The 15,191-nt window shown below is 40.2% G+C and overlaps 1 protein-coding gene and 1 long non-coding RNA gene across 2 annotated transcripts in view; one reads left to right on the forward strand and one right to left on the reverse strand.

The window, feature by feature from the left end:
- Nucleotides 1–6,933, forward strand: part of LOC133536893 (uncharacterized) — a 12,353-nt gene extending 5,420 nt beyond the window's left edge. Inside the window, exons 2-3 of the long non-coding RNA XR_009802579.1 lie at nt 4,898–5,019; nt 5,080–6,933. This is a non-coding gene — a long non-coding RNA (uncharacterized LOC133536893). The remainder of the gene's footprint in view (nt 1–4,897; nt 5,020–5,079) is intronic.
- klc3 (kinesin light chain 3) overlaps nt 1–11,754 on the reverse strand; it is an 18,429-nt gene extending 6,675 nt beyond the window's left edge. The window contains exons 1-6 of the mRNA XM_061877567.1: nt 11,527–11,754; nt 8,648–8,884; nt 8,510–8,575; nt 8,279–8,443; nt 5,827–5,902; nt 4,888–5,027 (exon numbers count right to left, since the gene is read on the reverse strand). Of these exons, the coding sequence (XP_061733551.1) occupies nt 4,888–5,027; nt 5,827–5,902; nt 8,279–8,443; nt 8,510–8,575; nt 8,648–8,860 (660 nt within the window). The 5' untranslated portion in view covers nt 8,861–8,884; nt 11,527–11,754. The remainder of the gene's footprint in view (nt 1–4,887; nt 5,028–5,826; nt 5,903–8,278; nt 8,444–8,509; nt 8,576–8,647; nt 8,885–11,526) is intronic.
- Between the last annotated feature and the right edge of the window lie 3,437 nt (nt 11,755–15,191).

Consider the following 15,191-nt stretch of genomic DNA (forward strand, 5'->3'; position numbering starts at 1 on the left):
CATGCGTTTGTTACGTCTCGCCTCGACTACTGTAACGTATTATTTTCGGGTCTCCCCATGTCTAGCATTAAAAGATTACAGTTGGTACAAAATGCGGCTGCTAGACTTTTGACAAGAACAAGAAAGTTTGATCACATTACGCCTGTACTGGCTCACCTGCACTGGCTTCCTGTGCACTTAAGATGTGACTTTAAGGTTTTACTACTTACGTATAAAATACTACACGGTCTAGCTCCATCTTATCTTGCCGATTGTATTGTACCATATGTCCCGGCAAGAAATCTGCGTTCAAAGGACTCCGGCTTATTAGTGATTCCCAAAGCCCAAAAAAAGTCTGCGGGCTATAGAGCATTTTCCGTTCGGGCTCCAGTACTCTGGAATGCCCTCCCGGTAACAGTTTGCGATGCCACCTCAGTAGAAGCATTTAAGTCTCACCTTAAAACTCATCTGTATACTCTAGCCTTTAAATAGACTCCCTTTTTAGACCAGTTGATCTGCCGTTTCTTTTCTTTTTCTTCTATGTCCCACTCTCCCGTGTGGAGGGGGTCCGGTCCGATCCGGTAGCCATGTATTGCTCGCCTGTGTATCGGCTGGGGACATCTCTGCGCTGCTGGTCCGCCTACGCTTGGGATGGTTTCCTGCTGGCTCCGCTGTGAACGGGACTCTCGCTGCTGTGTCTTGGATCCTCTTTGGACTGGACTCTCGCGACTGTGTTGTATCCATTGTGGATTGAACTTTCACAGTATCATGTTAGATCCGCTCGACATCCATTGCTTTCCTCCTCTCTAAGGTTCTCATAGTCATCATTGTCACCGACGTCCCACTGGGTCATTATTGTCACCAATGTCCCACTGGGTGTGAGTTTTCCTACCGAGGATGTCGTGGTGGTTTGTGCAGCCCTTTGAGACACTAGTGATTTAGGGCTATATAAGTAAACATTGATTGATTGATTGATTAACTAACCATGTTAAAAAAGTTAGAATGATACATAGCGATGGATGTAGAGAACGTACAATTTGCACACAGCTAAAACTATGTACAAAGCAAACTATAACCTGCTAATTAAGGATGTACGACAATCATTTTAAACAAAAGAATAGGAATATATCCTGAGAGGAAAATGTAACTTAAAACATTTGAATGCACGTACAACACTTAAGACATTTAGTATATCTGTGTGTGGAAATAAATTAGGGAATGGATTAAGCAAATATCTCAAACAGTGTAGTAATATGATTCACTTTAATAAACTGTCCAAACTACAAGTGTTTACAAAGTACAAGGAAAAAATATGACAAACATATTGAAAATTATATATTATTAATTTCATTATGTGAATCTCAACTGACTTAACTACCAAATTTTTCGGACCATAAGTCACAGTTTTTTTCATACTTTGGCCTGGGGTGCGACATGTACTCCAGAGCGACTTATGTGTGAAATTATGAACACATTACTGTAAAATATCAAATAATATTATTTATCTCATTCGTGGAAGAGACGAAGAAAATGTCAGCAATCGTCACACACACGTCAACCAATAAGAGGGTCATGGCAGAAGTGAATTGTGGGTCATGGAATGCTAACTGCTATATGCTAAATGCTACTGCCGTAGCTATTAAAATGGGTCATTTCATCGTTGGCGGTAACTATTAAAAACTGGAGAAGGGCTGAACAAAAATTGGACCGAAAAGAAAATCACGTACTGCAGATTACAAACTGGACGTAGTGAAATATGCAGCAGAATACGACAAGAGGAAGCGGCGCATACCTTTGGAGATGGCAGAGTTGTTTAGAAGCGACATCGAGGAAGAAGATTTCATCGGCTTTATCGATTAGGAGTGACAGATGTTTGGTAAACGTATAGCATGTTCTACAAACCCTGTTTCCATATGAGTTGGGAAATTGTGTTAGATGTAAATATAAACGGAATATAATGATTTGCAAATCATTTTCAACCCATATTCAGTTGAATATGCTACAGAGACAACATATTTGATGTTCAAACTGACAAACGTTTTTTTTTTTTTTGCAAATATCTGTGATGGTATGGGGGTGTAGTAGTGCCTAAGGCATGGGTAACTTACACATCTGTGAAGGCACCATTAATGCTGAAAGCTCCATACAGGTTTTGGAGCAACATATGTTGTCATCCAAGCAACGTTATCATGGACGCCCCTGCTTATTTCAGCAAGACAAGTGCTACAACAGCATGGCTTTGTAAAAAAAGAGTGCGGGTACTTTCCTGGCCCGCCTGCAGTCCAGACCTGTCTCCCATCGAAAATGTGTGGCGCATTATGAAGCGTAAAATACAACAGCGGAGACCCTGGACTGTTGAACAACTGAAGCTCTACATAAAACAAGAATGGGAAAGAATTCCACTTTCAACGCTTCAACAATTAGTTTCCTCAGTTCCCAAACGTTTATTGAGTGTTGTTAAAAGAAAAGGTGATATAACACAGTGGTGAACATGCCCTTTCCCAACTACTTTGGCACGTATTGCAGCCATGAAATTCTAAGTTAATTATTATTTGAAAAAAAAAAAAGTTTGAGTTTAAACATCAAATATCTTGTGTTTGTAGTGCATTCAATTGAATATGGGTTGAAAAAGATTTGTAAATCATTGTATTCCGTTTATATTTACATCTAACACAATTTCCCAACTCATATGGAAACGGGGTTTGTATATGTTATAGTTATTTAATGACTCTTACCATAATATGTTACGTTAACATATTAGGCACATTCTCAGTTGGTTATTTATGCGTCATATAACGTACACTTATTCAGCCTGTTGTTCACTATTCTTTATTTATTTTAAATTACCTTTCAAATGTCTATTCTTGGTGCGTGATTTTATCAAATAAATTTCCCCCCAAAATGCGATTTATACTCCAGTGCGACGTATATATGTTTTTTTCCTTCTTTATTATGCATTTTCGGCCGGAGCAACGTATAATCCGGAGCGATTTATAATCCGAAAAATACGGTATTCATCTAAAGAAGGGTTTCATTCCGAATGAACTGATGACGTAAATGATGTACAAATGAAGAACAGGAAGAGAACATGTGTTAGTACTGGAATTGCTATGAGGTAGAAAAGGGATAGGATTAAATCTCCTTTTTGGACATCTTGTCAAGAAAAATGATAATATGTGATGTATCATATCGAAATCGTATACATGTTTGAAGTAAACTTCAGCTTCAACCATACCGAACGGTTATGTTGACAGTATGAGTGTTAACGTTAACTTTCAAAAAATTTTATCAGAGTTCTACAGCCGATCGCTGCGTTTCACTTCATAACCTTCCTCTCGGTGTGCGTTCAAGAGCACTCTGCTGTTATTCGATGGTGACAATATTGGACACGGTACCATTTGTTCCACCCAAAAAAAATGTTTGATTTGGCTTTCAATTTGAAAAAGTAACCCATGGTCGTGTCACTGGTGGCTCCTTCACTCACCTGCTGTGTAAATAAGGTGTGGGCAACTTTTGCCACGTGTTTGTTTGGTCACTCGTCATTTATTTAACTGCTGAACTTTGTCCAAGTTCCTGTAATATCAACACTAGCTACAATGTTTGAGTTGTCAGTAAGGCACGAAGATTGTGTATTAGACAAGAGAAGTGTCACTCCCTATTTATTTTTGTTGGCCAAATGGTTCCATTGATCTACTTGGAGAACAACAAAACAATTTTTTAGACTTAATTTACATTGGCCAAACTGTTTAGTGTTTTATAACGATGTTTAAAAAGTAAACATCATGTTTTTGGTGTATAGTTAATTAACTTTTCATAGATCTGTCCCAGGCCTGGGCGGTATATTGGTATTACGAGTTGTATCGGTATCTTTTAGAAATGGTATTTATTTGAGACAATATCGCCATACCGATATAAGTAATCCTTAACGTCTTGACAGTGTGTCTGCTCTGGCTGTTAAGTCCCGCCTCTCTGCGCTCACTTGACACAAACTCCAGTACGAGGAGTGTATGAAACATACCTTCCTCTTTGTGCCCGGAAATCACAGTCCTTTCCCGGTGACTTGCCGATCCCGTTTTTTACTCTTAATGAAAACAAAAGCCTCGGCAGTATTGCTGCCAGCAATCGGGTGCGTTAGACTCCTGCCTCAGCATCACTTGTTCATGAAAGCAGCGTGGCGAGTTGCAACTGACGTGATTGAATCAAATCAACAGTGCGAGAGAGATGGATGCACTTGAAAATAATGGTGAAGACGTTGCTGCCAAACTACAAACTTTTTGTAAATAGATATGTTCCCAGAATAACTACTTTCTGCAGGGTTAGTGCTCATTAATGAGTGCGGCTAAGTTGGTGTGGTATTACTGAATACAAGCTCCTTGGTCTGACTACGGTCCGTTTTAAAAAATCCCCGAAACCGCCATACTGTCGAGGTGACTTTTCCTGTTTTATTTTACTCGTTCTCTGCAACACTCATTTTTACTTTCCCTTCTCACCCCATGTAATCAATCAATTGTGAGACAACAGGAAGGCACAACCAAACGTCATAGTTAATTCTGTCACCTGATTGGCTATTAGCGTGTCACTCCCACTGATCAATGATCACTTCCTGTGTTGCTCGGTTACCAGAGAGCGTGCGCCTTTGTGCAACGTCCGGTTTCTTTCGACAAAGAAAAAATATAAAACATTTTATCGAAAGCATTTTTTATTGATAACGGTTACGTGTCTTTCGGGATATCGTTTTATCGCCCAGCCCGAGTTTGTCACAAGTAAAGATTCACATGCAGGCGTGACAGTCACATGATCCTATATTCATGTTGTAGTTGCAGGATCTAAAAAATGTGTTAGTCTCTAAATGCGTTTTGGTTGCACGATTTCAGTCCCACTACTTTCCTAACATGGCTTCCGTCTAACCTGTTTGCAGAGGGGGACGGCGACCTCGTAGCGGCCCTGCGAGGCGTACTGGATGACAAGGTTGTGGAGCGTGCGGAGGCGGGCGGGAATCTCGTAGCCGCCCTGCTGGGCCGCGGCGGCTGCGCTGCTGTGGTGAGGCGCTGACGACAAAGAGCACAAGCCCGTTATTGTCACTCACTGCTGCCTCCTCAGGGAAGTGGTGGTACTACAGGATAGTGGTGCTTATACCAGGGGTGTCCAAACTACGGCCCGCAGGCCAAGTAAGACCTGCCAGCGTCTTCAAATTGGTCCACGAGACGTCATGAGTTCATTAGAGCATCGCACCGCAGAGTGCGTTCAAATTCATCTTAAATACCAGGCGATCTCTGAATGCTACATATTCGCTGCCATCTTGTGGACAATAAGAGGAAATTAGCCCTTGAATGTACTTCATTATAACACAGAATTTATTTATATGACAACATCCAAACTAAAACCTTAGTCATAATGCAAAACAAATCCAACTAACATAAAAGGTCAACACACATGGTCAGAAATAACACAACCTGCTTGTGGATATAAAAAAAAATGTTCAAACACCATTAAAAAAATTCTAAATTGCACCCCTTTAAATATATCAGAGTGCATGATGGGAACAATGTAAAACATTATCTCCACACGTATTTATGTTTGACACATTTCATCTGCTTGATATTTGTGATCGATTAGAAATCTATAAGAAGGTTGTCATGGAAGTAAACAAGGTAGGAGTCGAATTTTCACATACTCTTAATATCCATTATATGAATTACATATCCATAATATTAACATATTGTCTACATATATATATTTACTTTACATGCAGTCGGTTTTTGACCCCAGACACATTTTTTTTTAGCCCAATGCGGCCACAAAGTCAAAAAGTCTGGACACCCCTGACTTAGTGTGCACGTGTCTTACTTTGTGACGACTCCTCATCCTCGGCAGGAAAAAGGTCGTCAAGAGATTCTTTGTTGGAGGATGTGTTCTTGTTGTCCTGAGCAAACAAACAAACATCAGCCAATAAGTTTTATGCTATTGTTCTGAAGTACTAATTAATCAAAATTATTTGTAACAGTTTGTATCACATGACAACCAGGGTTATTCTTTTCCACTGATGAATGGTAATAATAATAACTAGAGATCGATTGATATGCCTTATCCAAGACCTCCTTTCAGTAGTCAAGGAGGCCGATAACCGATAATAGGTTCTGATATTCATTTGCAGTGAAAGTTATTTAAGCATGAATAGTATATGTCAGTAATAAGCTGGACAAGGCTATAAGTTTTTAGTTTTTTTCTTTTTTTTACATTATTTTTCAGGAAACGTCGGATCAGTAATGACGTAATGTTTTATGTGGTGCTAATGTGGTTAATTTAGCACCAAAATACATCAGGGGATTTCACAAACACATTAAATGTGTCTAAGAGGAACATCAATATTTGAAAATAGATATGGAATTATCCTGGAAAATTTGTAAAAAAAAATATATAGCATTTCTCTACATCAAAATAACTCACCATCTTCTCAATTTTATGGATTTAATATTTTATAAGGTTTCCTCATGGGGAACCCTGATATATTGTTTGGTTGAATTTTATTTTGAATATGTAAATAGTTTCAACAGGATATGTCAAATATTTTAACTTTTCTTTACAACGTGTTTAAAAAAAAGAGTAGGAAGAAGCAAAGCTTATTTAATCCTACCCCTTTTCCACTTCATAGCAATTACTATCAACTTCCCGTTCTCTATTTGTAACAACATCTGCATTAAATAATTTTTCAATTTGCCATGACTGATATGAAATACATGATTTTTTAAATATGGCCAAAATTTAAATGCAAACAATTCTGGGCTCCTTTGTGTAGCTGATAGGTGACACATTTTATTAAGCTGACTGACATTTCTTACTGGATGTTATGGAAAGTACAGTATGAGAATGTGTGAGCTGCTTCCTGCTCTTCCTTACTTATTATAAAATATAATGATATTTTATATATATACACACACACACACACACACACACACACACACACACACACACACACACACACACACACACGGGCCTGGACATGCACTGGCTTAAGCAGGGGCACACGTCTGGCACTGCAGGATTTGATTCCCTGTCGGCGTAGTGTGTTAGTCCCAGCTCTCTGCAGGTCATTCACCAGGTCACCCCGTGTGGTTCTGGGATTTTTGCTCACCGTTCTCATGATCATTTTGACCCCATGGAATGAGATCTTGTGTAGAGCCCCAGATCGAGGGAGATTATCAGTGGTCTTGTATGTCTTCCATTTTCTGGTAACTGCTCCCACAGTTGATTTTTTCACACCAAGTTGCTTGCCTATTGTAGATTCACTCTTCCCAGTCTGGTGCAGGTCTACAATTCTTTTCCTGGTGTCATTCGACAGCTCTTTGGTCTTGGCCTTAGTGTAGTTTGGAGTCTGACTGTTTGAGGCTTTGGACAGGTGTCTTTTATACAGATAACGAGTTCAAACTTGTTCCATTAATACAGGTAACGAGTGGAGGACAGAAGAGCTTCTTAAAAAAGAAGTTACAGGTCTGTGAGAGCCAGAGATCTTCCTTGTTTGAAGTGACCAAATACATATTTTCCACCATAATTTATAAATAAATTATTTAAAATTCCTCCAATGTGAATTCCTAGATTTTTTTTTCGCATTCTGCCTCTCACAGTTGAAGTGTACCTATGGTGAAAATTACAGACCTCTGTCATCATTTTAAGTGGGAGAACTTGCACAATCGGTGGCTGACTAAATACTTTTTTGCCCCACTGTATATATTATGTATGTATATATATATATGTATATATATATATACATACACACAGTCTTGCCGCAGGAGCAAAAACACACAAAACGGGTGGAAGACTCCAGATAAGAAGGACAAAACCTGGATCTCCTGGCAAAAATTAATGTTTTTACAAGTTCATGTAAGCAGAGGACACGTGCTCAAGGAGAGAAAAGAGGTGGGGGGTGTGGCCGTGTGAGCACCGCAGGACAACTTAGACAGGATCAGTGGTTACTATTATTTACTTCACAAATTGTTTTGTAATACAAAATCCTGGTATTTTATGTGCACATATTGTATCTGCAGATGTAGTTATGTAGTGGTTGTAAAAAAAAAAAAGCGGATACAAATATCGACCCAGATAATCAATCAATCCCTACTAGTAACATTAATGATGATGTAGTAGCTGCTATTCATCATGTATCTTGAAACCAACCAAATACTGCTAAATATAAGGTTGTTGGGAAACAATATTCTGATAAGGAATCTTTCCTTCCTGCTAAAACTGGTTCTGCAGGTTCCAGCTGAGGTGTGCCTCAGGGTTCTGTGCTTGGACCACTCACCAGCGGCGGCTCCTCCTGGTCGTACTTGCGTATGGAGGACATGAACTGCAGGTGTCGGTTCTGCTCCTCCAGAGTGACCACGTCTTGCTCGCGGTCCTGGAGACGCTGCTGGGCGCCGGCCAGCTCGTCCCTCAGCCACTGGTTCTCCTGGCACAGGCGACGCACCTGAGAGAGACACAAGCAAAAAACTTGAGTTTTTTTCCTGCAAACAAGAAAACCGAATCTCTCTACCTGAGCTCTCAGTTTCTGTTTCTCCGCCTCCAGTGAACCCAAATGAGCCGACAGCGCCATCATTACCTGGACGAAGCCCACTTTATCACCTGATCATATCAAACATCTTTTATGTTCATCAGGAATGTTTCCTGGTACCTGCGCCTCACTGAGGCCCAGCTCGATCCTCTCCAGCGACTGACGGATGATGCCGCTCTTCTCCTGCTCCACGCTGCCACCCTCAACCGTCGACATCGGGCTCTCTGTGTCCCCCTGCAGGCTATCCAGCAAGCTGCGATTCTCCCCTCTTAGCGACTCCAGCCCGGCGATGACCTGCTGCGTGCTGCACAGAATCTCCTCCGCCGAAAGCATGGCGACAGTGGGATGTGGTCCTACCTGAGAAGAGTATGTGACACAAAACGATCAATTTTATCCTGCTTTATGACCCTGAATAAAAATATGAAACACTTTTTTTTTTTTACTTCAAGATCGCAATTTTCGTGTAAAAAATATAAATAAAAAATGCATTCAGAAAAGACATCACATTTTTTGTGCAGCCTTAATTTATTAAATAAATTATAGCCAAAACTCCACAGACACACTTAATTATTTTTATTCACGCCCAACGATTCATAAGTATAAAAAAGAGCTTCTTCCATTAAAGAAAGAATTTACAAGTACAAAAACAATTTTCTTCAATTAAAAAAATATTCAAAGTACAAAAACTGTTTTCCTTGATTAAAATTTTTTGGGTGAGTACAAAAACAATTTTTTTAATAAAATGTTTTTTTTCAAGAAGAAAACAATTTTTTCAATTAACAAACAAATTGCAAGTATAAAAACTTTTTTTTTTAATTAAAACAATATTTAAAGTATGACTGTAATCTGCAAGCCAAAAAAATGGTATTACGAATATAAAAACAATTTCCTATAATGAAAAAGAGATTTGCAAGCATTAAAACAATTTTATTTGATTTAATTAAACAAAACATTTGCAAGTAAAAGAAACATTTGCAAGGATAAAAATGTTTTTTTTTCTTAGATAAAAACTTTTTGCAGTAATATTTCACCCTGCGCAATCCATTCCACGCACTTACACTCAGAGCACCTGTAATACAAACTTTACGACAGATGGTGCTGCTGAATCAACTGAGTCAGAACTACAGTTATTTGAGTATGGTGCCGTCCAGCAAAAAAATTAAAGAAGCAGCAGCAGCGTGGCCCTCGAAGCCACGCTGTAGTAACACGTACTGACTGTGGCTTGGCATTGTCTTGCTGAAATAAGCAGGGGCGTCCTTGAAAAAGACGGCGCTTAGATGGCAGCATATGTTGTTCCAAAACCTGTATGTACCTTTCTGCATTAATGGTGCCTTTACAGATGTGTAAGTTACCCATGCCCTTGGGCACTAATGCACCCCCATACCATCACAGATGCTGGCTTTTGAACTTTGCGTCGATAACAGTCTGGATGGTTCGCTTCCCCTTTGGTCCGAATGACACGATTTCCAATATTTCCAAAAACAATTTGAAATGTGAACTCGTCAGACCACAGAACACTTTTCCACTTTGCATCAGTCCATCTTAGATGATCTCAGGCCCAGAGAAGCCGGCGACGTTTCTGGATGTTGTTGATAAATGGCTTTCACTTTGCATAGTAGAGCTTTAACTTGCACTTACAGATGTAGCAACAAACTGTATTTAGTGACAGTGGTTTTCTGAAGTGCCCATGTGGTGATATCCTTTAGAGATTGATGTCGGTTTTTGATACAGTGCAGTTTGAGGGATCGAAGGTCACGGTCATTCAATGTTGGTTTCCGGCCATGCCGCTTACTTGGAGTGATTTCTCCAGATTCTCTGAACCTTTTGATGATATTATGGATCGTAGATGTTGAAATGCCTAAATCTCTTGCAATTGCACTTTAAGAAACGTTGTTCCTAAACTGTTTGACTATTTGCTTACGCAGTTGTGGACAAAGGGGCTTAACTCGTCCCATCCTTTCTTGTGAAAGACTAAGCATTTTTTGGGAAACTGTTTTTATACCCAATCATGGCACCCAACTGTTCCCAACTAGACTGCACACCTGTGGGATGTTCCGAATAAGTGTTTGATGAGCATTCCTCAACTTTATCAGTATTTATTGCCACCTTTCCCCACTTCTTTGTTACGTGTTGCTGGCATCAAATTCTAAAGTTAATGATTATTTGCACAAAAAATGTATCAGTTTGAACATCAAATATGTTGTCTTTGTAGCATATTCAACTGAATATGGGTTGAAAATGATTTGCAAATCATTGTATTTACATCTAACACAAATTCCCAACTTATATGGAAACGGAGTTTGTATTATATGCTCATACAACAAGCATTGATAACTGTAAATAGTGTTAATGTTATATTGGCCAGATGATGTTTGATGCTTCCCTCTTACACACATGTAAGAGGGATGTGTACTATGGCTATGAGTTGTTGTTTTTTTCCCTTGGCCTCAGTCTGCACCCCCACTCCAGGGCCCAGGCTAAGACCGATTTTTTTAAATTTTATTTTAATCTTCTATTCTTTTCTCCCCCCCCCCGCCCTTTTACTTGTATGTCATCTTTTTTGTAAGGGGCGCTGGAAACCGGCAGACCCGTCAGCGATCCTGTTCTGTCTCCCTGTAATGTTTGTCTGATCTTGAATGGGATTGTGCTGAAAATTTTAATTTTCCTGAAGGAACTCTCCTGACGGAATAAATAAAGTATTATCTAATCTATCTAATCTAATCTAAGATGGTAACATACACATGTTTCCATGAGTCATTAAACATGCTAATGATAAAAAACATACCAGTCTATATAAAAAACGCTGTTTCGATCACTTTTTCTTACTCTTAGTGTTTCAGCAGTTGTGCTCAGTGCAACAGGCCCTCAATATTAGACACACAAACCTCCCAAACTGTAAACATTTGGCGCATTTCTGGTCCAAATGCGTTTGCAGACTAAAAAAGCGAGATATGTTTGGTGTTTGTTGAACAAATAACAAGAAGTTATTTTTAGCCTACCTGCTAAATCCAGACTGCGCCGGGATTTCCGTCTTTTTGTTCACTCCAAATGTTGTTGTTTTTTAAGATAAGGTGATTATTATTTTACGGCGGTTGGTGGATATTTGCGGGATATTTGCGAGTAGTTTTATGGCTGCTGAGTCGATGTGAAAGTCAAAACAATACAATGTAAATCACCCACCTGCTGTCATCACAGACAACAGCTAGCGACATGCTAACAGCAGCTGGCACATACTTCCGATGTCAAAATTGCCTTTCAAAGTAAAAGTGCAACTACTGCCACTGGAGCGAAGCCGAGGCAAACTAACCCGAGCACGCTATTTCAAACGATAACTATTTACGTAACTTCGTATCAAACTGACATACTTTGTTACAGATTGTATAATTGTCTATATGATATTTGGTATACAATACGGTGAATGAATGGCAGTATTATTCTGAAGTGTAAAGCTTCACTACTTCCTGTATTTCTGTTGTGGTGTTTACTGACTTCACGCAGCGGAGGAGCTTACCTGATCCCATATTTTCCCAGAATACACCGCGGCAGCACACCCTGCAAGGGATCACCTCATGGTGTTTATACCAGTGGTTCTCAACCTTTTTTCAGTGATGTACCCCCTTGAACATTTTTTTTAATTCAAGTACCCCTTAATCAGATCAAAGGATTTTTGGTTGAAAAAAAATCAATCAATCAATCAATGTTTACTTATATAGCCATAAATCACTTGTGTCTCAAAGGGCTGCACAAACCACAACACAAACCACTACGACATCCTCGGTAGAGCCCACATAAGGGCAAGGAAAACTCACACCCAGTGGGACGTCGGTGACAATGATGACTATGAGAACCTTGGAGAGGAGGAAAGCAATGGATGTCGAGCGGGTCTAACATGATACTGTGAAAGTTCAATCCATAATGGATCCAACACAGTCGCAAGAGTCCAGTCCAAAGCGGATCCAACACAGCAGCAAGAGTCCCGTTCACAGCGGGGCCAGCAGGAAAACATCCCAAGCGGAGGCGGATCAGCAGCGCAGAGATGTCCCCAGCCGATACACAGGCAAGCAGTACATGGCCACCGGATCGGACCGGACCCCCTCCACAAGGGAGAGTGGGACATAGGAGAAAAAGAAAATAAACGGCAGATCAACTGGTCTAAAAATGGAGTCTATTTAAAGGCTAGAGTATACAAATGAGTTTTAAGGTGAGACTTAAATGCTTCTACTGAGGTGGCATCTCGAACTTTTACCGGGAGGGCATTCCAGAGTACTGGAGCCCGAAATGAAAAACGCTCTATAGCCCGCAGACTTTTTTTGGGCTTTGGGAATCACTAATAAGCCGGAATCCTTTGAACGCAGATTTCTTGCCGGGACATATGGTATAATACAATCGGCAAGATAGGATGGAGCTAGACCGTGTAGTATTTTATACGTAAGTAGTAAAACCTTAAAGTCACATCTTAAGTGCACAGGAAGCCAGTGCAGGTGAGCCAGTACAGGCGTAATATGATCAAACTTTCTTGTTCTTGTCAAAAGTCTAGCAGCCGCATTTTGTACCAACTGTAATCTTTTAATGCTAGACATGGGGAGACCCGAAAATAATACGTTACAGTAGTCGAGGCGAGACGTAACAAACGCATGGATAATGATCTCAGCGTCTTTAGTGGACAGAATGGAGAGAATTTTAGCGATATTACGGAGATGAAAGAAGGCCGTTTTAGTAACGCTTTTAATGTGTGACTCAAAGGAGAGAGTTGGGTCAAAGATAACACCCAGATTCTTTACCGAGTCGCCTTGTTTAATTGTTTGGTTGTCAAATGTTACAGTTGTATTATTAAATAGAGGTCGGTGTCTAGCAGGACCGATAATCAGCATTTCCGTTTTTTTGGCATTGAGTTGCAAAAAGTTAGCGGACATCCATTGTTTATTTTCATTAAGACACGCCTCCAGCTGACTACAATCCGGCGTGTTGGTCAGCTTTAGGGGCGGGGTGTCATCAGCATAACAGTGAAAGCTAACACCGTATTTGCGTATGATGTCACCTAGCGGCAGCATGTAGATGCTGAAGAGTGCAGGGCCAAGGACCGAACCCTGGGGAACTCCACACGTTACCTTAACGTAGTCCGAGGTCACATTGTTATGGGAGACGCACTGCATCCTATCAGTAAAATAAGAGTTAAACCAAGACAGGGCTAAGTCTGACATACCAATTCGTGTTTTGATACGTTCTAATAAAATATTATGATCGACGGTATCGAAAGCAGCTCTAAGATCGAGGAGCAGCAACATAGATGACGCATCAGAATCCATCGTTAGCAATAGATCATTAGTCATTTTTGCGAGGGCTGTTTCCGTGGAGTGATTTGCCTTGAAACCGGATTGAAAGGTTTCACATAGATTGTTAGACGCTAAGTGTTGATTTAACTGCTCCGCAACAATTTTTTCGAGGATTTTTGAAATAAAGGGAAGGTGAGACACCGGTCGGTAGTTTACCATGAGGTCAGGATCGAGGTTAGGTCTTTTGAGAAGAGGATGAATAACTGCTTTTTTGAATGCTAGGTGTGCAGTCTAGTTGGGAACAGTTGGGTGCCATGATTGGGTATAAAAACAGTTTCCCAGGAAGTGGGTCAAGTAAACATGTTGTTTTATTCCATTTACACGTTGTAACAATTCCTCTAATGTTATTTCCTCAAAACGAGAGAAACTATTTTGGAGGGCAGTATCCGCCGTATATACAATCGTGTCAGTGTTAATAGAACCCCGTTGTAGCTGGGACGCATTGTCTTTAATCTCCTTTCTAATGACTTCAATTTTCTAACTAAAGAATTGCATAAAGTCATCAGCTGAGTGGTTGGAGCTACTGGAAGGAGTCCCTTGTTGGGTTAGCGATGCTACCGTACTAAACAAAAATTTAGGATCGTTTTTATTACGGTGGATGAGATTTGAGTAATATTTAGCTTTAGCTAAGGTAAGCATGCGTTTATAAGTTATTAAACCATCACTCCATGCTTGATGGTGCACCTCAAGTTTAGTCGTGCGCCATTTGCGTTCCAGCTTTCTACATAATAATTTCTGAGCTCTAGTTTCTTCTGTAAACCACGGGGTACGCTTTTTTGGAGCCTTTTTTAACTTTAGCGGTGCTATGTTATCAATGGTTTCGCGTAGGGCGTCGTTAAAGTTGTTAGTGAGGTTATCAATAGAGCCCACATACTTTAGGAATGGTGCCATTACCGAGGGCAGTAGATCAGCAAGAGTTGTCGTTGTGGCCGTATTAATGTTGCGGCTGCTATAGCAGTTATTATTATTATTAGTTTGACGAACATGCGTCTGAACCTCGAATTTTATAAGGTAATGACCGGACAATACTTTAGTATACGAGAGTATCTTAACTTTGGAAACTGTGATACCCCTGACAAGCACTAGGTCTATCGTATTACCGTTGCGATGCATGGGTTCATTTATTATTTGTGTGAGACCACAGTTATCAATTATAGTCTGGAGCGCTACGCACGGTGGGTCCGATGGGGTATTCATATGGATATTAAAGTCCCCCATTATGATTATATTATCGGCGTGTGTCACTAGATCAGCAACGAACTCTGAGAATTCATTGATAAAGTCCGAATAGGGGCCTGGGGGGCGGTAGATAACAGCCAGGTGTAGAGGCA

This window comes from Nerophis ophidion, linkage group LG18, assembly GCF_033978795.1.
Source record: "Nerophis ophidion isolate RoL-2023_Sa linkage group LG18, RoL_Noph_v1.0, whole genome shotgun sequence".
In the NCBI taxonomy this organism is placed as follows: domain Eukaryota; kingdom Metazoa; phylum Chordata; class Actinopteri; order Syngnathiformes; family Syngnathidae; genus Nerophis; species Nerophis ophidion.